Below are 27,711 nucleotides of genomic sequence, written 5' to 3' on the forward strand. Positions count from 1 at the left end.
TTGTGTATCTGTAAATCGTTTTATATTTTGTTTTCCTTTACATTGAATATAATATAATATAATTAATAATAATAATCATAATAATTAATAATAATAAGTAAGTATAATATAGTCATAGTAATAATATTGATAGTAGGTGTAATAAAGACAAACCAACAAAAAGTAAGAGAACCGCGTTGACGGCTGAATTTCTAAGCAGAAAGGATGGGTGGTCAACTTACATTGGTTATCCAAAGATGATAATAATAGAGTGTACTAGAAATGCAACGACAGTTTACAGAAAAAAATAATAACAAAAATAAATTATATACATAGGTACAAATGTTTTTGTCTTAAAACTGCTATAATACATTTAGGGTAAGTATACACACAATAAAACAATATTTATTATTCTAAGACTAGATTGTTTGAAAAAAAAACTATCGTCACGTTTTCACAGAATATTTGTCGATCTATAATAATACACGCGCTTTTACAATAATATGTATATCGCGTATAATATATAGGAAACAGTCAGTTTTTTCGACGCCCACGCTTTGCAATCGATTCGATGGCTTAGAAATAGTTAAACGCGACAATAACAACACAAACAGCAACTTGCCCGTAAACCGAGACGATAATAGTCAATAATCCGAATACACAAAGTGAATCAGTATAAACTGAAACACGGCGAATTTCATTCTGATCCGAATTGTCAGCGATACACATTGGCGTTTGCGTTGTAATGTTATATTTACTATTCTAAATAATTGTTGTAATTATTAACTATATGTACATTGTTCGTACACGTATACTATATTTTATAATGTCATTATGACATACAATTAATAGAATACAGTAAAATTCTAATATAAATCAGGGTTCGGGGGGGGGGGGGGGGGGTAATAACTCGACTTAACCCACAGCAGACCGTCGAGTTACTAAATAGTTATTATAGTAATAATAATAATAATAATAATAATAGTAATCCTATTAAACCTAAGTGTTGAGAGAAAAAGTGAAATCCGTGATGGGAGGAACTTAGGGTATGGGCGTGGGGGCGGACCCACGACATAAGAATCAATTTAAGAATCACGAAAACGGCGTAAGGAGTGTGGATGGTAAACGCGGCAACCGGATGACTGTTGCTGGTGTTGAAGTGATCTCTGTTTGCTATTGGAATGACTCAGGGTTTGGACGCCGTTGTTGTATTTACAGATTTCGCCAGAAATGTAGGAGAACCCGGTAACGCTAGTGGTCCCGTCCGACGAGGAACCGCCACGGAAAAATCGCCTGTCGGCGGCGGCCTGTTCGGCCGACGTCGAGGCGAAAAGCTCTAGCTATAGCTCTGTCACCGGTATAGTGTTGTCGTTGCGGTGGGGCAAGGTATTTTGCTGGTGGTAGAACTGCTGTTGCTGCTGCTGCTGTAGCTGATGGTGGTAGAGGTTCTGCTGCTGGTGGTGATGGTGGTGGGCATAAGGCTGTAAAGTCTGACCGCCGTGCAGCTGGTGCGGTGTTTGGTAAATATGCTGGTTGGGCGGCTGCTGGCCGTGGTGGAGATGGTGGTGTTGACGGCGATCGACGGTGCCGGATACGCCGCTTGCATAGGGTCTGTGTTGGCCATGTTGAGCGGTCGAGTTCCTCACTATGTACTCTTCGTCTGAAAATGTCTTCTGATACTCGAGATCCTTTCGGTTGACCACCGTTTCCTTGGACCAGAACGTCTTCTTCAACGAGTGGTGCAACCGTTTGCGAAACCGGTACGCCAGAAGCATCATGAGCGCTATGAACGCCACGGTGCACCCGAATACGGCACCCACTATAGCCTGCTGTTTGGTGTAGAACTTGGCACACGACAGGTCTTCCGAGCTGAGCGAATTGAGCGACTTTCCTTTGAGCGGTACCGGACCGGAGCATACCATTAGGCTTGTGTTCCGACGGACCAACAGTTCCTTCAACCACAGCACAGAGCACTCGCACACCACTGGGTTTTCGGTAAGGTCGATCTGCTGGAGTTCTTGCCAAGTGACCATCGATTCGGAAAAGGACGTAAATGCGTTGTTGCGCATAATCAAGTTCTTAAGATTGGGCAATCCTATGAGAGCGCCGCTTTCTACGGTGCTAAGTTGCTTGTTACTGCTGAAGTTTATGGTTTCCAGATTCAAGTTTTCCGTGAAAACGCCCTTTTTGATTATCGACAGTTGAGCGGCGCCCGATATGTCTAGTGTCCGCAAGTTAGACAACCCTTTAAAAGCGTTGGGTTCGAGAGTCGTGAAATCGTTCTGGCCGATGGACAGTTCTTCCAGACGGTTGAGCTCCGACAGTTGCCGAGTGGGTATAGCCGACAACCTGTTGTCGGTCAATACCAACCGGCGGAGCGCGGTGAGGCTTTTGAACGCGTCGGTGCTGATATTGATAAGGGCGGCACCAGTGAGGTCCAACACGGAAAGGCGACTTAGGCCGGTAAAGCAGTCGTTGTCCAACGTGGTGAAAGCGTTTAGGCCGATTCGCATTTCGGCCAGGTTACCGAGGAATTTGAAGGAAGGCGTAGGCACGGCTCTGAGTTGATTGTCGTCTAGGTACAGCACTCGGAGTCGGCTGAGACCTTGAAACGCTGCCGGATCGATGCGAGATATACGGTTTTCTCCCAGGTCAAGTTCTTCGAGTTTGGGCAAGGCCGCAAACAGCCTGTCGGGTAAGTCTTCCAAGTAGTTGCCTCGCAGGTTCAAAATTGTAAGCGAGACCAGACCGATGAACGTTTTATTGTTGATGGACGAGATCTTGTTGTGGTTGAGGTGCAGTTCGATGAGCTTTTCCTGTGCCTCGAACCCTTTGTTCGGTATGTTGACTAGATGGTTGTGCGATATGTCCACGTACTGGAGAGCCCCGTAGAATTGGAAAGAGGCGTCGACGATCTTAATGCGGTTGTGCATTAATACCAGCCTCTGAATGGACGGGTTCAACGTGATAGGGATGACATCCAGGTTATCATCTTTGCAGTACACCACTAGCGTGTCGTCGTCGCATGAACAATTGGACGGACAGTGGCCCTGGATGACTACTACTGCGGTCATCACGATAATCAACCATACCGCAGTCGCGGCACCGCGGCTAAACATCATTGTCGTTGAGGTACGTCTCATTGGGGTTCACCGTCGGCTGTCACACGCCTGAAACACACAAAAGCAAATCACACATTAAACCCACGGATTGATTGTAGTTAATACGTTTAATTTGTCAATTATAAAAAAAACAGGCTCCTAATATTAATATGGTTCTTTATACAAAGTTATGATTATGATTACACAACGAATGCGTGACAAAATAAAAATTAATATTGCTCGCGTTTTTTTTTAAGTTCTTCATTTATAGTCACAAAACGATTACAGTATGCTTATTTGCAACGTTGACGGTTAGATATTGTTATAACTTATAACACACTGTTATTGTACAAATTGTATCTCAACACAGCCACCGTTAATCGTTAAGAATCTTATCTCAACGGGTTTTTTTGCATTGACCTAACCTCTTGAGACGATCGCCGGTTAAAGTGTAAACAGATAATGATAGTAATAATAATAATTTATTTCAATAATAACGCCACAACGCGTACACATTAAATCCTTTTTCGCCGTCTCATTCTACACAAGAGGGGTCTGCCACCCTCATTCTCGCCATCCGCCAAGCTTCCCTAACCATTCGTCATATTATTCTCGTGTACTATTGCTATCCATTTACCACCCCTACTACTTGGTTTCCATTGCTTTGAACCTTTTTAAAATTTCAAATTCTTTTCTCCCGCCCCAGCGAGCCCAAACAATAATCTCAGCGGTATATTCCTTGCTATTGTTGCTCAGCAATTATACTCCATAAATTATATGAAATATTATATAACTGTAATTCTAGCTGAAAATTATGTGTATGTATAGTGTACACTCATACTCATACATATGGAGGGTGATGAAATATGTGTCAATTATCGTTTTTCCTCCCCCTCGCTCGCCAATATAGTTTCCAATCGGTTCTTTTCGAAAGGGCGTGAGGGCGTGAACAAAAAAAAAAAAAAAAAATGATACGTTTCCGAAAAGATTTCACAAAACCCTCTTCTCGGGTCAGGTTGGGGGGGTTTACGCGTGAATATACTATCATGATCCGATGATTGATGAGTCTTCGGAATATGATTAAGTGGTTTGTGTGTACCTGTAACTCGATTAAGCGTTTGTATACACGGTCATTTAAAATATATATTGTTTCCAATAATCGTTTACCGTTTGGTATTTCACGACCCGGCGCGCAATCTAAAAGGGTAACGGGTCATGGCGACGAATCCTACAGTAATTTTATAATATTTTTTTATCATCAATCGTTTCAGTGTTAGGCTGTAGTGCTTTTAGTCGCCGCCGAACGTGTCTATTGCTTTATCGCGACGATTGCATAACAGATTACTTGATTACAATGCATTATTAATAATACTAATATGTGTTCACGGTGAACAGCGAAATGTCGTGTGAAGATACTGTGTAATAATAGCATAGATAACATACATAACAGCGGTTACTACAGTGTAGGGCCGGCGACAATGTCGATGAAAACAAAAATGTATAAAAAAAAAAGTATATATATAAATATTGTAGTGAAAATTGACGGAAACTCGGCATGTGTGTATTTAAACGAGACGTTTGTAATGTTTTTTTTTCCCTGCGATTCGTTTAAGCGTGGCGTGCGTTGATGACCCATCATCTTAACCGGATCAAGAAAGGAACAGTGGGAAACGAGAAAAAATCTTAAGAGGAATATAATATTATAGCATTACGGTCGTTCTGAACCAGGGTTATATTTAAACGACCTGCATGTACAAAACATTATATTATCGAAGGGGCACGTACACACGTGCGAGACGTTTTTTATCCGGCTTCCGAAACGCGTTTACGCTCCATAAACTATTGTCTTTTTATAAAGAAAAAACAGTTCTTCTGGGTTTTAAACGGTTTAATCGTTCGCTGGCCGACAGAACGGTCGTAAAATAGCAGTTAATAACCGAATAAGTTCAGTTGAGTTTGATATTGGATTTCTTTAGCGGAAGATAATATGCATTTTGTCAACTCTCGCACGTGTCTATTAGTGTCGTTAAGCCTAAAGAGCTCTATTTGGAAGAGTTACAAAGAGATTATATTATAAGCTTTGTTTAATTTAATTTTGAACAAATAAAAATGTCGGTTAACCTAATTTTATTAAGTGAAATTAATACATCATCATTATCTTGCCCAGCCTTGCTGATATGAGCACTTTAAAGACGTGTTTAGTCATGAATTAATTATTGTTATTATTAGTTTCATGTTCTGCGTTGTATGTACATTGTAAATGTTTGTCATGTGACCGTTTCACGAAATAAAACGTCGACATAATATTACAATATTATTATGTGTTTCACAATTATTATTATATTGTGTGGCCTATAGACAATTATTTTTTACATATTATTTTACTCGTTACACGCCTATCGCACACAAGTCGTTAAAGTTGATTGTTAATATTTGTCTAGTAGCTTGCGATAACGTCGCGTTAAGTATAATACAATATTATCAACAGCAAGCAGCACTTATAAAATTACAATAATACATTTTCCGACTATAAAAAAAAAATATTATGACAGCCAGATCATTACCATAACCAGGCGCCGAGTGACCATCAATAATTATTCCATTAAAATAATATGCTACAGTGGTGAAGCTGCTGCATTGGCGTTTCCAAAGTAATAAAACGTTCAACGTCCAAAACCCTACCTTAGGCGCTGTACATAATGTAATATTATGCTCATCTATTTTACAGCTTAATCTGTAAATTGATTGATAGTTTGGTTACAAGTGTATTGTATTTCAGAAACTACTCGTCGATGGAGAAAACAACGAAAACGCCGGCATGTGGGTCAAGGCAAGCCGAAGATAAAATCAGAAGCTCGATTCCGAGTATAAAGAAGGGGTAGGTACTGTCATTTTAGGGAGGCGGGCCGGGGGTGACCGATTTTACGATTCACAAATGATTAAACGTTACGGGGCCAAACTCTGAAGTATTCGGGCTGATATTGTAACATATAGGCTCGTCTCCAAACGGCATAAAGATCTATTATAGCAAACGATCGAACCCCGTCTAGGGTAGTTTCTCGTTTTTATATTTCCCTCGCTCGACGCCAGCATACGACAATGTTGTCCAACGCTTAGGGCCAGTTGGGTATAATATTAAAATTATATATTAATTAATGTCGGACGGACCAAACCGTGCGTATGTCGAGGGCGACACGTTGGGCTAGTCCTATACATTTTAACTTATGCACCATATAATAACGTTGTAGTTATTATCATGATATTATTATGTTTATGAAATGTCCTTCTGGGACGGTGTTTATTGCGGTTGTATTTTATACCGAGGTAGGTAGGTACACACTACACACACGCTAGCGGATATTAGATTCCGGGCACTGGCCGTTTCATACATAATATCATTGCGCTGCGTATGGACCACAAGGGACGTATTAAACACCACACACACAACCACCGTTGATTTACCTACGTATAATGTATGATAATAGTAATATACAACCGCTGTTATTGCAAATACGGCCGTCGGACGCGTTCATAAGTGATGGTGCAAGCCGAATAATTCATATAGCGTGTCCACCGTCAACCAATTTATCTGTACCACTACTATATACGCGATATTATTATTATGACATCCGAAAACAGCTGCAACCGATCTGCGTGGTGAAACTCGCAATGAAATATCGATAGGGTATCGTCTATTTGGCAGTTTTTGATGATTTTCTATACTTCCCAGACGCGTTTCTTTGCGAGTGTGCGAGACTACAAATAATGTATTTTTGAAAACCCGAAAGCTTGCAAAGACCAACGAACCGTGAAAACAAATTAGTCTCATTTTAATGGATGTTTCGGGGGTGGTCCGGTGGAGGTGGCAACTAGAGTGTATACAATTGTATGCTGTGTCGGCGCCTCCCCTAGCATCTTGTTCCCTCTCCGACTACCGGACGATCTGTCTATTCGGCTTGGGCGATTTGTGTTTGGAACGCCGTCGTCGGTATTTAACGGCCGAATGGAATTTACCCGTCGTCGGAGATGGACTGCTTTACTTGTAGTGTCAAGTGTACATGTTATTAACTATAATGACAATATACGAGTAATACAACCGCGGCGTGTAGCCAAAAATACAGCGAACTTTTTTAAGATACACAGAAATAAATACATATTTGGATCAACTAAAATTATGGAGGGACACAATAAATGTATATGTTCGAATAACTAAACATGTAGTTGCGGCCAAACTATTTACTTAGTTATTCCAGCTATAAATATATTGTGTCCCTCCACACCATAATTTGTTGTTATTCCAACCCTATATTTTTCCATGTTCTCATCACTAAACCATCGGAAAACTTGAAATGTGACAATATAGTTTGTACTACAACAAAGTAAAAACTCACAAAGTAAAACGAAGATGCCACATTACTTATGGATGGCGACAATACCGCATTGTCCCGGGGCCGGACATGTATTATGAATAATAAAACCGTAACCAAATTGCTAACCAAACACTCACACGCTGAGAACTTTGTATCAGACCGTATCATTATACAAGTAAGTAACTCGCAGTCTGCACCTATATCGCATACATATATAATATAGTAAAATAACTCAATACACGTTATAGTATTTTGTTTTTTTACCCATGCATTACCCGTATCGATGGGTCTTGGAAATCTAAAATCGCTTTAAAAAAATTGTACCCATATAACCCGCTGAAACGCAACTAGGAGTATTATTAAAAATCCAATTTCGTTAGGTTTTAGCTATATACCTAGCATAATATATTATTATAGCAGGCGTCGTCACCGGATACACTATGTACCCCATAACTTATGCGTTATCTCCGGGTCGGGCAATTAAAATGTTTGTTTTTTTTTTTTTTTAATTAAGCGTTAGCGTTGCAGCGTTTGTCGTTCCTATATCATGATGATTATTTTATTATAGTACTGAGCACTGGCCGCGGTAAACCCGAGTCTGTGAGTATTCAGATTTCCAACGTAGGTACTCTTTGCGAGTTTACGACCAACTAAATTAATTTATATAATATCTTTATGACCGCTCCCGCTAGTTGAGTAGATAGACATTATATCAAAAAATAAGTGTAGGGTGATTCTTTTATCATGGACCACTCAATATCTCACTGGGTTTAATTTTTTTTTCATAGTATTTTTATATGGTGTGATCTCAATTTTGTTTCTATCCCCCTCCCAAATAAGTTTTTTTCATATAAACTTTTGATTTTAAAATGGGATGATTGCAGTATAGAATATCTGCTCTCGTTTCTCATGATGTGTCCCAAGTATTGGAGCTGTGGAAACCTATTGACCATTGGAAGCTAAGACGTTCCTTCCGCCCATAATATTAAAATGTATGTAATCAGGTAACTACACATCCAAAATTAAAAATTAAAGTGCACATGTTTTATATATAGCTCTTCATAATTTTAACAAAAAATAAATAAATACATTTTTGCTATTTGAAAATCTAAAGTTGCTATCAAAAAAACAAATTTGGGAGGCAGGGTAGGAACATAAAAAATTGTGGAAAATTAAGATCATGTTATATAAAAACACCAAGAAGAAAAATTCAAATATTAATTTAACCCAGTGAAATATTGACAGGGCCATGCTAAAAGAATCACCCTGTATTCGCTTTAGGCTAGTACTCCAGTTGTAAATACACGGTGTTTTTCGTCACGTTTCTATATTATTCGGATCGTCAAAGACATTTGGCAAAAGTCCCAATGGGGCTATACGCCGAAATAATGTAAAAACTGATGATACAAAACAAACCCCCTCGAGCTTTGATATTTTACACCGCCGCGCCGGGTTTGTAATGTTGTTATTATAATACAATTATAGACGGCACAAAAGCAGTTTGCCAAAGCGATACGAACGTTACACGTCACGGAATTGGAAAATATATAAAAAAAAAACAAAAGTGGAAACTGAATTATTAAACTTTTTTTTGTATGTGTCAGATAAACAAGCGCGGCCGGGCACCGCGGAATGGTGGGTTTCGAGGGCACCGCTTAATTGGACGATAAAGATAATAAAAGGTTTTTTACATATTATTATACAGCAATACAACACACATACACACAAAAACACCTAAACAATACCAATTACTTATCGATAAAGATTTATGAGTTTTAGGCTCAACACGAACAAAAAAAAACAAATAAATAAATAAACGAAGGGAAAACCGCTGCGGCGGCCGGCCGTTGCGCCTCCCATCGAATGCCGCGAGGACGCGGCCGGGTGCAAGTAATAATAATTATTATCATGAACCGAAATGACTTAACGGTCGATGGTTTACACAACGTACGATAGTAATTATTATTTATACAATACACACACGCATGTTTTATACCTACTCACGCGTATGAACCGCACATTCGGAGTTTGCACTTCGACGTCTTGGAAACTACTGTGAAAAACCACCGCGGCGGATATAGGTCCTTAGGGGGGACACCGTGAAATTCCCAAAGGGCCGAGAGTGACAACCCCGGATTACCCTCGAGCCGAAATTAAAACGAATAAATATTATACCTTCCGAATTATTTTTTGCTTCCTTTCTGGTTGGGCCAGTCGTTTACCTAACGCGTCCGCTTTGCAGTTTGCTCATTACAAGCCGCCACTCACAACAACATATGACAGTTTTGCCTCCCACACACACTTGCACGTGTGTATTTCCCGGGGAAGTCGCCGGGACGACAATGTTATACATTATTATTATTATTATTATTGTGACATCTGTGTGGTGTTTAGTGTTCGTATACGGTTTTTTTATTTAATACGCTATTGACAAGTCGAAAAAAATAGGGGGGGGGGAGGTCTGCCCTTTTGTTTGACTCCTCGTTGAAAAATATTACTATATAATAATATAATGTATTCTATATTCCTATTCCTCCTCACCAGGCTGGCCTTGCACATAAAATAATTTTATAATATTATTTAAATCCTATAAAAAAAAAAGCGTAGACACAGACACACTAATTCACATAATATTATAATAATAAGCGTTTCCTTAGACTTTGGCTCGTGTTAACGTTTCAACCGACAAACATAAAAAGTACCTAAAAAATGAAAATTCATATTTTTTGTAATAAAAATTATGTACATAATATATTATAATATAAGTGACAGAGTAATAAATCAATAAAAAGCACGTTCACCTAAAGATAAAATTTCCTTTTCTTTTTTCTTATATATGTAGATTGTGTAAGACAGTATTATGTAATTGTATAAGTGCATTACGACCGAGACCTAGATAAAATATTTTTTCCCGTTACTGTTATTATTATAACCTAATAATTATTACCTAAGTAATTTCGGTCAGTTGAAAAAACTTATTAGTGTTGTTTTAATCTCCATATTTTTTTATCGGTCGTGACGCGGTTTTATTCATCTTTTATAAAACAACGCGATATAATCTCCTCCTATGCCGTGAGGGTCGCCGCCGCCATCCATACAAAACAAAATATAATAATATTATTATTGTATTATCGTCGTTATTCTGCCAAGATTATATATTTATTTTTATTTTTTAGGGTGAGACTAATGCTAATCCTATTGTCGTCGATTCGGGTCGATAGATGGGTTTAATGCAACAATTTATGAAGGAGGGGGGCGAGTACTCTACGGCCTTTCGCATTTATTTGCTTATGTGTTGTGCGTTATAGATTTGTATTTATTTATTTTTCCACGTTGCAATTTCGACCCCTACGGGGGGGGGGGAGGGGGTATAGATACCGAACTGTATTGCAGCCGAAACGAATCGTGACTAATGTATTTTTTAAAAACAAAATCTAAAACGCACGACAACAATAAAAACAAATCGCCTTTGACTTTGAACTGTACAGCCTGTGCTTTGCCTGACTTACACTCAAGCGAGAGCGGTGAAATGATCAGATCCAACACAATAATATCCGTCTCGGTTTCTTTGTTTTCTGTACAACAATAAATATTACACTGTAGTTCAACGGCCTCGAATACTATATGCTTACTGACTGAAGATACCAGAGGCCGGCGGAGACGGTCGTTCAGATAGTTGCTCGTTGCATGGTTATTATTGCTACTACATGGGTACCATGTATATTTTGTGTGATCAAACCGGCCTATTATGTATTATGAATATTATATTATATGATGTCGACAAGTCGGCGTAGGTGAGTGTTCGGGTACACCTTTTTGATTTACAGCCTCGGCGGACGAGGCGTCAATAATGATATTTAATACTCTATAATACTGTTTATAATACTACATATTATTATTATGTCTAGTTTGGAAATCGACTAATAATGTTTACATAAGAGATTAGGAAAGCACGACGTTTTATGTGGTTTTTTTTACACAATACAAGCTATATCTTGGTCGAAACGCATAAAAAAAATAATATAATAACCGTCCGGGTTGTAGTTTTCGCAAACAGATGATGACCGTAGCGAAAGGAATATCTTATACGGCGTATGTTCGATGCAAATCTTAGGTGGCTGGTAATTAAAATACGGCTATTATGATACACTGCTTTGTGGTAGTAGCTAAATGTAAAATAGCTAGTGTTTCGAAGCGCCGGTGTTTTATCGCATCAAAGGGTTTGAAGAGCGCACGCGAAACTTATACCCATTGTCGGGTTAATCCACAAACGATTGCTCAGGTTTGTTATTGTTATTCACAAACCGTTTTACATGCGGTCTATAATAATATCAGTGTAATATTGTATACCTATTATAAACACACGTGACGGTTAAGCGACGGTTCTTGGATCGGGCGCAAACATCGTTTTCTACTTCGGACAATATAAAAAACATAATTTACAATAATTATTACCGACTCGGTCGTGACCGCGTTGTACAACAAACCTAACGTAACCGGTATACATCCCATACATGGACCGTTGTATATTATATGGAATATTATTATTATTATTATATTGATTGTGTCGGCTCTGCGTTTATTGAGAAACGGTCGTTAAATCGTTGTATGCAGTGCGGTGCGGGACCGGTCGGCCGCGCTTGTGTGATAATTAATTATTGCTCCTCGGGGAGCCACCGCATATAACGGCGTCGAGGTACTTGCAACGTCTAGTCTGCGAGGGGAGAAAACTATTTTTTTCCCGGATAATGTGGTCCAGTGATAATGAGAAGGGACGTGGCGGCAGGCAAAGGAAAAACCGGGGGCGGACCTGACGGAGAGGAGGAGGTTGGCACGGTACCAAAAGCCGTTTTGTGCCCGCAATGTTATACACGGTTTTGTAATTTTGGCCGAGTCGTACATCCGAAATGCGTTGACGGATATTAGTTTTTTTTTTAAATTTAATCGTTTATCCAAAAATCGAGCCGGACCATGAAAGTGACCACAGTATAGCATGGGGTAGAGGTCTGTGGAGGATATAGGTACAATTTAAAGTCAGGGAGCGCTAGGCGACTGGTCTTGCGGTTATCGATTTACAAGCGCAAAAAAAAAACCTTTTAACCCGTTACCCACCGTCAACTCGCAAGTACGTATATTATAATAATATAATATGAAAACATCCGAAAAATACACTTTTTTTTTTTACCATAAACAGAAACCGCTTTTCCTCCCCCGCGTTCGCTCTGATCGCCGTTCTTCCGGGGGTAGGGGGCCCAGCCTCGGATAATAATAATAATATGTAAACGCAGTCCTTTTGCGGCTATTTTCACCGAGATATCGACTCGGCGAGAACACTACCAGACCCATTTATATATAGATGAAAAATGCCGATGTATACTTGTCGTTTATCAAAAGATACATGCAATATTATGGGCTAACACGTATGTAGGGCCCCACAAGTGTACCTAATATGCCGTGGTTGTCACAAATAGCACGTCAGTATAAAGGTACGTTACATTAACGTATGAGTATACCTATATATATATATATAGGTAAGGAATGAGGCGTGAGTAGGAGAAGGAGAACTAGGGGAAGGCGTGACTGGGTTCTAACAAACGCGGAATCGCGGTTAATGCCAAGGATCGTTTCTAGTCCTTTTTCTCGGCGGCCTCTTTATACATACAACATACGAGTGTATATATATACATATATATTTTTTTTCCTACACACCACACACACACATATATATAATATGTTATTACCTCTATTCTTTTTTTTTTCTCTCTTTTTGCAGTCGCTATATTATAGTCACGACAACGACGGCCAACAACGGGCGGAGAGAGAGTGAGAATACACCGGACCGAACGACGGCAGCTGCATTATTAAATGGGCTCTAAAGCAGGGCCCACCGCCAGTGTTACATTAATATTACACATACATATATATATATATATATAGATATACATAATATACGGTGCACATCAAACACGTTGCGGTATTACTACCATTGCTGTTCCTGTATAGAATGTATACATACATACATAGATACGGGACCTCCCTCTTACACCGGCGATTTAAAATTTTTTTTTTTTTTTTGCGATACACGTCAAACGTTTTACCAATCACAACAGACATGGCGACGTTTTCTTCTGTCCGTGCACAATACAAAATATGCATATATATTATATTATATACGAATGTTATTACAATAACATGATATATGACGTTTTGATCGGTACGTATAAACCATCCACTCGCCTACTACTACACATACGCAGTGGCACGAAAATCATTATAATTTCACTAAAAGTACATCACCGTCTTGTTGAGCTTTTTGGCCGGTCACGTGACAATTTAACATTTTAATATCATGCGATTTATATTATTATATAATAACAATACCGTCGTAAAGGTCTAGCCGGCGACATATTTTAATGACGCGCTTATAATATTATTTTGTACGGGCTTTAATGATTTTCGGAGAAGAACGCGTGCAGATTACAGCCGAGATCCCCGAGCCATTTAATAACGTTCATAAGCTGCTGTTGTAATATAATAATACAAATTACAATTATTGTAATACGAAACGGTTTCGTGCGATCGCCTTGAACCGCCAATGTCGTTAAATTGCGTGCATAAAAAATGATCAAGTTAGGAGAGCCCACTGTGCGAGCATGTTAAATTACCAGGTTGTAGACAGTTAACAATCTCCCTAAAATGTAACTGTGGCAACGTATAGCTCAGCGGACAGACAGACAAATAGACGGACACAACGGGGATATAAGGTGTCTAAACTTAAGTTTAGAAATCAAAAAGTTGTTTCAAATACAGCGAAATCGATGATTTTTCAAAAAGAAACGATTATTCGTGGGAAAGTAGGAAGTAAGTAATATGCATAGTATTTGGCAATGAAACAAAAAAAACCTTTTAACCAACAAAAGAGTGTTAAGTGCAAAAGGATGGAAACGGCTCTCCCGCTTCGGTTCCAGACAGGGATTTTATTATGATTGTAATTACCTATTTGAAATTTTTTTTTACTTTTGTTATCTCGTTGACAGTCGCGGCTTACGGTGGCTGTTTATGATCCCGTACACCGCACACGTGAATGTATAATAATAATATGATATGCGTGCAATGTGCACAGTGTAATATAATACTACGCTGTACAGACGGCGTAGGACGATGGTGTAGCATAGGTACATTATCGGTTCAGCTTTTATGGGAGGTGCATACAAGCGATAACGGTGATCGTAAAGACCAAATCTACTATCATTTCTGTACAACATAATGTAATATCAGTTGAATACCGGCGAATAACACTTTATGTCAAGAATAGAGTGTTTCAAATAGTAAGATTATTAGCTACAGTGAACCCACGCCATATGATCCAAAGATTCCTAATCAGTTTTACACGATTAAAAACGAATTAGAGCTAACTTTTTATAATAATAATAATAATGGTGATAATTTTATCAGAAAAATTGGCCGGTCTTCGTTGGAAAATAACTAAAGATCGTTTATATAATAAATAAAAATAGAATAAAAGGTTTTCGATCATCTTAGTCTTTAACAGGTTCGGTTTTAAAAAAAAACACCTCTTTGTTAGGATGTACTTATCGCATCGTCGCGTTCGAGTGACGCACAACTGTACGTGTCAAGAAGCTTCTTTATCTTTACAGTTGATTTTTATATAAGTATATCTATATTATATTTCCAATGTTTCTTTGAGCAAGAGTATCTCCAGAACAGCGCAGCTACTCGCTAAAAGGCGTGGAGCAAAACTCGTAAAATAAAGGAACACCAGCAGTAAGTACTTCAGTCCGGGGACGTACTTATAACGTAAAACACACTTGGACGTTTGCCAAATGTTCGAAAGGATAGCCATGCGGTTTTTTTTTTTTTTTTTACTTAAGTCAAATTCAATTCGCTGACAGTATATACCTTAGTCATCGGTTTCCTTTTCGTTACCGACGGGGAGCCAAGGAATTAAAAACCAATCCGTCCTGGTGTTATTATATTTTCTGTACTGCGTAGATAGAGCATTATTATTATTGTTGTTATTATTATTATATATATATATATATATATATATATATATATATATATATTTCTACATAATATTTATCCGGCAGCTGGACTCTTTCTTTTTTTACTACCACGTAGGTCTATCATTGTTGCATTGTTGATGTTTTTGTTATATAGTATATTTTGATGTATTATTATTATTATTATTATTGTGTACGGGGCACACACATACACACACATTAAGGGTAAACATAACATTTCGTCAATATATCCTGCCTATCCATGAACGTCTCCTTTCCGGGCTGTACACACAACACGCACACGCACACATAGGAAATTGTAAAAACGATCAAAACAAACACACTCGGCCGTCGAGTATAATGTAAAAAATAAAACCTACTCTAGCATCCCGTTAGGAACGTTTAAGTGGACCCCCGTTGTCGTCGTCGTCGTAATCATCGAGACATTAAAGGAAAGAGACTAAGGACCTTTTTATTATTTCAACTCCCCCGGCCTCACTCAGACGTCGAGATCGCCTGCTTATGTCTGCCTATTTCGTATTTAACGCAACGGTGATCTTAGAATTATTTAAAACAAGTCGGCCTAGCCAAAATAACATTGGGTAAATTATAATAATATTACAACTGCGAATATATGGACACTGTCACAGTTGGATCCATATTGTGTTGATATCGGGTAATGTTTTTTTTTTTACCTTGAGAATGAAAAATATTGTGTGTAAAAAAAAAGTATATAGTTTTCTACGAATTAACAGCACTATCGCGTTATAGTGATTTTCGATCATTTGTATTGTACTCGATTTTTGCCAGTTATAAAAAAAAACATCTCGATTATAAACTAAAATATATTCAAAGATTACACACAATGCTTGTACATTGTTTGTTTTCTTCTTTTTTTTTTTATAAAAGCTCTTATGCGTGTTCAAACGAGTGTACCTACAATAAATTATTATTGTATCTACACATTTTATAACTTTTATAAAACATCCATGTATTTATAAATTATATTTCATCTAAGTAGCTTGTTGTGGTGATGGAGAAGTTCGGAATAACAAGCTCGGTGATTCCAGCTCACTTCTATATTTTTTTTTAATTATAATATAACCAACCACTGGGACCGCATTCCAAGAACACTAGTACAAAATATAAAAACTGCATACATAGCCTAATAAAAATGTAACATCTCATAAAACTTGGACTATCCTATTAAGGAAACATTTTTGTTTAATTTTGTTGTGCTAGATCTATTATTATGCAACTACGGTACCTTTTACCATCGTTACCTTATACAGGGAGAAGTAAGCCGACAATTTAATAAAATACTATCAACTATTAAGCCACGATGTTTTTAAACATTAAAAAAAATTCTAGAGAATATCGAACACAATATTTATGGCCCGTTAAGTCTCGCGTGGCTCTGAAAATAATCTACAACAAATAACTTGATTACCAACCCTATAGAGAAAAAACTGCATAAATACATTAGTCTAAGGATATGGTTTTCACTGTCGATGACAGTCTGTACATTGTTATAAAATGGCATACAATTTGAACGCTGTAATTTATGTTTGTCTACACAATATATTATAATAATGAAAATAACATTATACAAATCGTATCAGAACAACGTCTTGTCGGTTAGACAGCTCGTGTCGGAACTATTGCAATACAGTAGATATTATGTTCCATTTGTGTGAATTGATAATGCGTTGTATCCGATTCCTATCTATTCCCATAACTGCTGCTGCCCTACCCACAGCACCGGCCGTCTACTAATACACGCATTAATATATGAGCGATGCCGAACCCAATTAACTATTGTGCACGACGACTATGTAATTAGACGATGGGATGGAAATTTCGGCCGTATCCACCACTGTGCAAAGTGTAATCACAAAATCGATAATGCCTCGATGCGCTTCTAAGTCGATATTATTATTCTTTTGAAGCGCCTACGCTCAGACGGCAAGTGAGCTCTCCTCTCACGCAGAAAATATGTTTACCATGTTCACTTATATTAATAATTACAGGTGTCTTATGTAGTACTTATGTGTGTGTGTAAACGATACGCGATGAGATGCTAGAAACGCGTACGGGTTTACTGGGTAATGGGCAGAACGGCGACCGTATACCATACCATTAAATTATTATTATTATTATTATTATTATCATACTGTACCCGAGGGCATATAATATATTATTATAAAGGCAATAAATGGACGATGATTGTGCATGAAAATTAGCCTATACTCACTATTCGATTTTTCACTACAGCCACAACAAACGTGCACGGTCATAGTTGATGCGCCTAAAGTTTAATACACAAACACACACGTGTGTATATATTCATAAGAGCCGAGCGCCAAACACTGTGGATCAATAACATAAAGCGTGCTGCCCAAGATTGTCCTACTGCCTACAGACTACAGGGTGCGGTGTACTTGCCGAAAGTCGTCCTAAACTGACGACGGGCCAAATTCCGCAGAAATAATTGTTTTAGTTATGAGAATAAATAAAAAAACACTTCGAATGAGTTTAGATGAAAACAAAAACGGTTACTTAGGGTAACAGTTGCTATCACAATCGTTTGTTGTCTCCCTCCCACTCTCGACTTTCTTTTGTATACACGTGTTTGTCTTCTAGAGTGATATTTGTGTTAGGAAACTATACATATATAAAGCAGTAGCAATAAGAATCTATAGTGAGCAAAGGAAAACTATGCCGAAACTATCTTTGACACATACCTCTTGTGGCGATGTCTCAAGTGTGAATAGTATACACAAACGACTTGCATTAGGCGTGGAAATACCGTTTCATTGTTGTTTGCAACCGAGTTGATCATAGAAGACTGCGTCAAGTGTCAATACCGAATTGCTTTCTCAAAAGGATCTCCTCGGAGCATTTATTTTTTTCATGGAAAAATCAATCCACTAAAATAATACACCTATAGTCTAGCACCGTTTTAGAAGTGACCTATCTAATAGTTAGTTAAAACCGAGAAATTCTTTCTAGGGATGCACCGTTTGTAAGTTAAGTTCAAGCCAATTATTCGGCTACCTATATTTTTTTTCTTGTTCGGACAAGCAGAGGCCGAAATTAATTGTTACTTAGAGCAAAACCTACATGGGTTGGTCGACCTCCATAAGAACAGTAATCAAGTCCGTTAGGGTTGCGCACTAATTCCTTCCTGGTTCCGTTTCTCCCCTTTCTTATTCGTTTTTGGCGCATATGGCAAACGAACACCCTACTTGTGATTTCTAACGCCGTACATTGTTAGTACAACAGCGATGCCACCACATCGGTTTTCTTATGTTTATTATTATTATTGAGCGCCACATACCGTTTACGTTGGCATTTGGGGGTAAGTTTTGTAAATAACAATATTTTTGTTATTATTATCGTCGTACCGCGAAACGATTGCCTGTTTTTTTTTATGTTTCTGCCAGATTTTTGTTTCTTTCGGGAGACCAATTTTTTTTTTTATACTTCTTTGAGTTACCATTCACATGCGAATACGATATGATAGTAGTTTTAACGATACTTGCAATAACTCTACATATAAATGTATCTGATAATTTTTTTTTTCATTTTCCGCGTGACCTACATGCGATGATGTCATTGTAAAATGGATTCTTTTTTATTTTACTATTATATTTTCCCGGTTTAAATCCGAAAAAAATGCGTACCAACCACCCTTGGAGGGCTTAAATTTGTGGCAAGACGGAATGAGGCGTTATACAGTGACGACATCCGTCTGAATGTGCGCTTGTAATAATAATAATATTGCGCAGAGGTACCACCACGCACCGGGATAGAGTATAATATTATATGAATATATTACAATATAAATATATATTGACGTTGAGGGGGCTGGGAGGGTTACGCCAATCCTTTATCGGTATTCTCCCTACATTATAGTTAAGTCGTGTCCGTCAAACGCGCGTCGGGCATTATAGGTTTAAGCGGGCCGCGTCTGCCGTTCTTCTATTATAATAAAAATAATAATATTATACATACGACATTATGTATAACGCACGGTTTTACAATGTATTATTACAAGCAACAAAATCCACAAAGGTTTATGTGAGCACAAAAAAAAACGCCCAGAATTTTCTTTTGGTCCGGATTTCCACGTCGCAATACTAATAATGTCAATACAATATTACAATATACAAAATATTTGACCAAGAATTAGCAGCGAATCAATGTTAGTATAGATCATTTTAGGGCACTCGTTGTATTCGAGTGGTTTGGAACATTACCTATCGTCAAAGTCAACAAAGCTCCAAGGCCAGAATATTGTGATGTATCATAATATACAGGGCCATTACGAGCCGGATGCGATGGCATAAAGTACATTATATTAAATTTATTAATTACAAAAGCCCGACCGGTAATACCTACTCATAGTGGCGCTATTTTCATCATACACAATAATAGCTATAATAACACGACGGTCTCCGACGACCGGTAGCTGCATTCGGATCTGTTTGATAACGTATGTATGTGCGCCGCCATTATAATGATGGGTTTTCTGACAAATAATCCTAGTTATTATACTCGCTGGCTGTGCTCCGTGTTTAATATCCTAATATATTTCATGGATTATAACATAATTATTATATCGCAGCCTGCGGGACGGTCGCACAGATCGTGCTCGGATTATTATTATGTATATTCGCTCACTTTGTTCAGTCTCTCTTTATTTTTTCCCCCCGACTATGATAATATAATATTATTACGCAGGCGAACCCATCGACGCGAGCGAACCTAATCGGTTCATAACTAATTCATACAATATCATTATCGCAACCACTGTAGGTTTTTGTGAGCGCTGTTAAGCAGAAAACGTGTAAACGTAACGTTCTATAAATCTAGTGTACAGTTGAATATTCAATGAATTTTGTCGAAAAAGGGTGAATATCATATCGGCTGTGCTCGTAATTAACTGTCATTATATAATAATATGCGGTTGACGTTTGTTTGTTTGATGTCCAAAACACGGAGTGATGACGAAAAGATATTAAACGATCGAAAGCACGATACTCGTTCACCGAAATAATATGTATTATTATTTGCGAAATTGAAAAAATTATAATTTGTATATTTTCCATACGCTATCACTTTGAAAACCTAAAAAAAAATGCACTGACGCTTGACCACAAAAGAGTTGTTTTATTATGAAAAAAACTTGATTGTTATGATTGATTTATCGTCTTAGATTGAATGTAGTTACTATTACTATATCTTATTGATGAACCCGCCTTTTTAATTAGGTATATTGGCTTTAAAAAATTATTAATTATTATAATGTTTTTATATACAGTTGCAATTACAAGTGCGCCGTTTCATAGAAAATCAAAACCGAGTAAATTAAAGTTTTAGTGTAATAATAATTATTGTAAAAACTAATCAGCGATAACGATTAACGCGTTTTGCCCAGGGGCAGTCACGATAAATGCGTTGTCTTGCAGAAAAGAAAAAGCAAAATATTTATACTTATAAATGAATATATAGGTGTGTAATGTGTATGTGCTTAATCGGCTCTAGTACCTACACATGCAGCATGTGTAAACTCGATTTCCCGGGGAAAAAAACTCCGACGCCAATATACCTATACCTGATATTGAGTGGCCCGTGATAAAAGAATCACCCTGTATGAAATAACGGACGAGGATCCGCTTGAATTATTGAATTAGAAAGGTCCGTCGGCGCTACATTGTTGCTTTATTTTTCATTAAAACGTTTAACGAAAACAGTGTACGAGAGAGGAAAACATTATCCGCATTGGGCAATACACGTGCAAACCGTGTAATACTCTTTTGCAGAAAAACACTACCATAAGGGTCAAGTTCGGGCTCGGTGGTCGATCTGGCGATTGAAAGCTCGGAAATAACAATACGAGTATAAATATAGTGTAAGCCGACTGAAACGAATCGTGGACCAATATAGCAATTGATATCATGATTAGCCACAGTTGTCCGTTTTCTTCAACTTTCAAGCCGTCAAGAACAGCGACTGTCAATAATTTGGAAACCCAAATTTGTTTAGCGTAAAAGATTGTACATAATTATTTCCCTCTTTCAGAACTGAAAATAGCTGTTCATTTGCCGATTCACTCGTCCAAGTATGTTCTTTACAACACTGTTGAATTTTCAAATTATGCAAAAAACGTTCTGAAATGAAAACGCTCATCTTAAACTAATCCTCGGGGTTTTGTAATTTAATCGTTGCCCTCCAAGTCAATTAATACCTAATAGGTAACCTTAGGCACGTGCCCACATTGCCGATGCTACACGGAATAATTATTGTTCGACTATAAAGCTTTTTTGTGTTTATACATAGTTTTTGTTCGCCGTGGCCCGTGGTCTTGCTGGTCGTGCAGCTAACACAAAGAAACGGTAGTGTCACACATATTTTATTATAAGTTTGGAGCGGCTTCGAAAAAACACAAACGGCGTTCATTGTGAGTACAACATAGTCACACAAGCCTACCGGCACATTAAATATAACGTTCTATACGCGATGCTATATTGCAATAATAAAAAAAATGCAAGCCCATATCATATCATATGTGTGTGTGTGTATGTGTGAAATAACTAATAAGACATCAGTCGTACAACAGCGGCAGCTCTACATTAAATTATTGTATATAATATACAACGTACCAATTATTGTGACGTCTTATCGTTTGCGGTTTGGGCTGAGATCGTGTTCGTCCGACGGTAATAATAATAATTAATAACATTGTGTTCGGTAATGTATAGATTTATACTATTATTATTATTATTGTACATATATATATATCCGAGTCCCGAATAATAATTGATTAACGACACTGACCCGTATCGCTTATTGATGTTATCCGGCAATCTTTGCACCGCGCAGACACAATAATAATACAACACAATAATTTATTTAGGAAAACAATTTGTTGCCGACCAGAACACATGTCAGTATGGGATTTGTCGACCAGCTGCCGGGACCTCTGCGCGATCATGACATGAGGTCGGCGTTCAATGTAATATTTTATGATTTTCTTGCCTTTTTTTTTTTTTTGCGGAACTAAATCCATTTACAATCGTCGCCGTATGAATTATCTATACCGATACCGTTAAAAACACAAAACGAATTGTTGACGGTAAGTTTCCAACGAAAGAGCTCAACTCAAAACAATTCGAAATGCCGATAATAGTGCAGCGCTCGTAAAACACACTATAATACCTAACCAGGTAAAAATGTCCAAGAAATTATCACTTACACGTTTACATTTAATATTTAAGTGAAATTGTAATCAATCAAAATTAAAATTATAAACACGAGAATGGAATCCGTTTTAAAATAATGTGTTTTTGTCCATAGGTTTACTCGATGAGCGCCTCTTTAGATTACAATTAATAGTATTATCTAGTTGGTAGTATAAGAGTGTGGTAGGGGGAGGAAAAAGTAGAAAAAGTTTATTCCTTTCTTGAAATCAGGAATAACACTTTTAACCAGGTTTTTTTTTTTGGTTGAACTTGAACATTTTTAACTCTGTAAGTACTATGAAATGCCGTGCAATGCTCGAGAAAAGGCAAATGAAAGCGGCCGTGAAATTGAATTATTAAACGATTATTATTGTTATTGATAAATACAAGTACGATTAATCGTTCATTACACGGCCGTGATGTGCGACAGTAACCTACACGACCATAAGAACCGCCTTGGTCCGAGTTGGTCTGCGGTTAAGGTCAAAATAGTCTCAAACGGCTTGTACTTAGAAGCCAGAAGGTCTGTCGCCGCCGCGTCTGTCTATTTGAATGATTAACAAAAATAAAAAACTGTCATTATTTTTCCATGGTTTTTGAAACATTTTTTTTCCCTTTATTCCCGACTTTGTGATGGATGATCGCCGGCCGGTCGGTGGATACGGCCATGACGGATTCGCTGCAAAAACTCGGACCGTTTGTGTGCAATTTTATTCAGTCACTCCGACAATAGCGGGCCGGACGAAGGTCATTTTGTCGGCGATGGATTGATATTATGACCTGCACACGTATTCGAGCAAAAAAAAAAACACCCTTTTCATATTATTATTGCTATAACAACAACAACAAATGATACGGAGTATAAAGTTTTTAAACGGTACACAGGATAAAAGCCGATTTTCACCGGCCGCCTGTAAAAAAGGGCTAATCGACGTCGAGTGGCAAAATACATATAATATTGTATAGTAAATGAAAATATTATGCGTATTGGTGGAAAACGTTAGCCGGCCAACCGCACAGCAAAGACCTTGCGGGTGGTTTAATACCTGTGACTTGTGGACATATTGTGTGTGTGCGTGTGTCCGATTATTATTGTTTTATCCGGCTCTGGTCGTCTCGTAGCGTTTTTAGTATAATATGCTTTTTTTCCCATATAACTCGTCAAGTAAAACTTCTAAGTCCGAGGTCCGCGGTCGTTAAATTTTACAGCGATTTTAAGAAAATTTACATAACTTCCCGACTAGGTGGTGTTCCGTACCTACGTCACATATTATATTATGGTAATAACAATTTTTATTATATGATATACTTAAGGTTTTGGTATAAAATGTATACATTTATAATAATATATATAATATACGCGTGATGTTCCTTTTTTATTTTATACATTTAATACATCACGTGTATATTATATTGTCAGGATAAAGCACGGCTAGTCCGGCCACAACATAGCAAAAAAAAATAACGACCCCAACTATTATTTTGTTTCAGCAGCGTTTTCTCTTGTGTGGACTGAAAACATTTTTGTCATAGCGCGCGGAGGCGGTATATATAACCAGGTAAGTGTTATTTTTATAAAATATATAATATATAGCTGATATACACACATAGGACACACACACACACCGCCGCTATGTTATAATAATAATAATAATATGTCGTAGCTCGTCTTCGGGCGAACGACTTATAGTGTGACTTTTGGCGAATGCCTAAAGAGAAAGCAATGGGCTTTGGTTGTCTTTAAACGTTTTCGTCCTGCGCGTGGGCGTTTGGATAATATTAATAATCGTATACACGGCAAGGTAAAGGTGGAAAGAAATAAAAAAGAAAAGAAAAGTCACATCCAAAACTAAAAAGCCGGCGGCAATATCAGAGGACGAAAACAAAACCCCTTAAACGACACTCGAACGAAAATCGCAATGTCGCAATCTAAAAGAGCGACACAACCATACGTCTTTGTATATTATATACTTGTACTATTATTATATTATTTATTTGCGTGCGACACACACATAAGTATGTACATATTATATAAATGCGCGAAAAACGCTTAGGTGTTTATATTGTGTACAAACGGCTTGTGGTCGTGCCCAAAAACGAATGTTCATAACGTTTGCGTTATGCAACGCGAACACCGTGTCGGCATATAGGCGTTTGCCATATTATTTAAGCGGTCTGTTCCTAATTGGGAACTTTGTGTGTTGATGCATAGTTAATTTCTCAGATCATACCGATGGGGCTGTACTCGACCTACTGACTGACTATACTCAACAAAAACAACCCCCAGGATGTTAAGATAACCGTACGTAGTAGCCGACGGGTTAGGTATTTGTTTTTTTTAACGTTTTTAGTGTTTTTAATGGCAACTCGGACTTTGATCGATGAACGATTGCGAATGTGTATGTATAATAAGATTGGGCGACAAGTTATGCAGGCGGTAGGTCGAGACGAGCCGCAGCTCTAATCCAATACATTAATGAGGCGTTAAATAAGAAAGAAAAAAAACAAACCGACCGTATTATCTCAGCCAGACACATTATTATTATTATATTTAACCGTTTGTCGGCCGATCTATGCTTTTTTTTTTATTCGATTCGTTACGCGTATTTTTTTATGCGGTCGCTATTCGATGGAATAAAAAACCGGATTCTTTCACGGTTGCCGTTCGTCTCGATGATGAGAGACGGATTGGATCGATCGCCTTGTATAGAGTGTAATAACAAAAAATAATAACAACAATAATCGTGCTAGTGTGTGTGTGGTGGTGTGTAACTTTATTATAAGTAAAAAATAATAATATATTATTAATATAAGAGAGACGGTCGGGGTGGGCGCAATCGTAGCGTTTTTAACGATTGTTTTGGTGAGTACAGATTGGATTTTCGAGAAAATCGATTGTCAAAGGCGAATAGTATCATTTGTAAACCGTACCTATATTATGTATTGGATACGACGACAATATAATGCGTTTTCTCATCGCCGAAACGCTATTGTTTTTTTTTTAGCCGCCGCCGCCTCCATACAAGTTGTATATTATATTTCACGCACGAAATCGGTTTTGCACCGAGTAGGTACATGTAGAGAGAAAAAACACAAAATATACAAACACATAAATCCAATAACACATTTACATCATATCAAAACCGCAAAAAGTCTCCAACGTCGACGAGGGGGGTAGAAGGGGGAGGGGGAGGCCTTTAGGGACTATTGCGAGCGATTCGACTTGCCGGGTGAAATGGCGACATTTGTCATAACATTATCCCGTGTGTGTATATGTATTTTTGTTTTACCCAATATTGTAATGTTATCATACTAAGGCGCACTGTATACAACCGTGGACAATACCTAATAATATGACACGGTGAGATGGGATTTTTAAAAAAGACACAACAATAATTATTATTCGAGAACACAAAACGGGAAGTAATAATAATAAAGTACAACTCGTTAATGAAAGGTTTTGGCTGTCTCACGGTAAGTGTTGTCGGTTGCGTTTAAAACTTTGCGGCGGCGGCGGTTAAAGAGAATAATAATAATAATTGAACTTAGCTTTATGTTTTGACAAAAGCGGGATGATTTTCCGGGAACGATTCACTGTTGTATCTCTCTCTAGTCTGTATCAATTTATCGCACGGTAACAATTGTGGATAAATGTAAAATATATTATTATCATCTTGTCGTTTTCTTCGTAATTATTATTATCCGCGTACCTACCTATAATATTGTGTCCCGCGGTGCTTGGTTCCCGAGAAAATGGAAATTACATTAAATTGTAGTATAATATTTATAATATACTTCTGTTATCAATTTTGGCACGTTCAATTATTGTTTATCGATGGGAAATTACTTTTACACAGTTTTATAGGAACTTTCCATGCGACAACAAGATGCTACTTAACGCGACAGAAATGTTTATTTTTTTTTTTTTGATTTTAATTATATTTTCGGGCGGAATAGTCGCGGTAATTAATATCGCGTCGCTCTAAATAAAAACTTAAAAGCTTTAAATATACTTTCTATTGTTTATATTTTACTCTTAACAATTAATAGTAATTTATTTTTTAGACGTTCTTTCGGATAAATTCGAATGTAGTAAAACTATTTAGAACTATTTTACAACTGAATCCCACAGTTTACCGGCGAATAAACAATTTTAACGACACACACACACACGGACGGCTCATTTAAATAACTTAAAATAGGTGTTAGGATGAAAAAATAGTAATATAAATATAAGATGTTTTACCGTCGACAAACAAGTCCATGACGATTGGCCTCGAATGCTGGTGTGGAAGCTGATGACGTTTGGCTGCCGGTCCGGTTGCTGAGATAATTGTGGAACGAATCGTGCCACAATTTTGGCCGGATGAAATTTTTACTTCAGAATATTAAAATTTAGATTTTTTCGTAAGCCGCAATTATTTGATAACGGCAAAAGAATAAAAATTCACCAAAAGAATACAATAAAATAACCAAACGAACCGATGATAATATTATTATTATTGTTGTTGGAAAGGTAAAGCGAAATTTTCATTTAATATCGTTTGTAAAAAATAGTCAAAATAATCCTTTTTTTTTTTTCGCCCGTCGACAACGCCAATTACGAAAACTCGAAACTCGAAAAAATCGGTTTCGGAACACCTGCGACTGCCGTGGACAAACACCGGAGACGGACTTGGGCGAACTGAAGTCTGAACGCCCGGCCGACAGCGACGAGTAGTGAGTCCTCCTAGCGACGAGATGCCGTGCGTGTATGTGTTGGTGAGTACAGAGCACTATAGCGCCAGCAGCAGTTGCCCGCCGCGACCTATCCGCCGGCCGACACCCAAACCGTCCTCTCGTCGCCCCTGCCGTCGCCCCCGTCCAGTGCTGCCAACGATACGCGCGCGCCACACACACACACACACACACACACGATCGCGCGCTCACCGAACTACAACGTCGTATCATCGTCGTCGTCGTCGTCGTCGTCGTCGCCGCCGCCGCCGCC

General features: G+C 37.9%; 1 protein-coding gene across 1 annotated transcript; it reads right to left on the bottom strand.

Moving 5' to 3' along the window:
* Positions 1 to 27,506, bottom strand: LOC126844969 (insulin-like growth factor-binding protein complex acid labile subunit). Its single transcript, XM_050583503.1, has 2 exons — positions 26,968 to 27,506; positions 1 to 3,149 (listed from the first exon to the last, which is right to left on the bottom strand). Exon 2 carries the CDS (start codon positions 3,120 to 3,122, stop codon positions 1,320 to 1,322), a length of 1,803 nt encoding a protein of 600 aa, XP_050439460.1. The 5' UTR covers positions 3,123 to 3,149; positions 26,968 to 27,506; the 3' UTR covers positions 1 to 1,319.
* Positions 27,507 to 27,711: the final 205 nt, after the last annotated feature.

Source organism: Adelges cooleyi, unplaced genomic scaffold, assembly GCF_023614345.1.
Source record: "Adelges cooleyi isolate 19-005CV unplaced genomic scaffold, UGA_ACOO_1.1 ACOO_flye_CR_arks_rails_tigmint_CR_PRNA_651, whole genome shotgun sequence".
Lineage (NCBI taxonomy): Eukaryota > Metazoa > Arthropoda > Insecta > Hemiptera > Adelgidae > Adelges > Adelges cooleyi.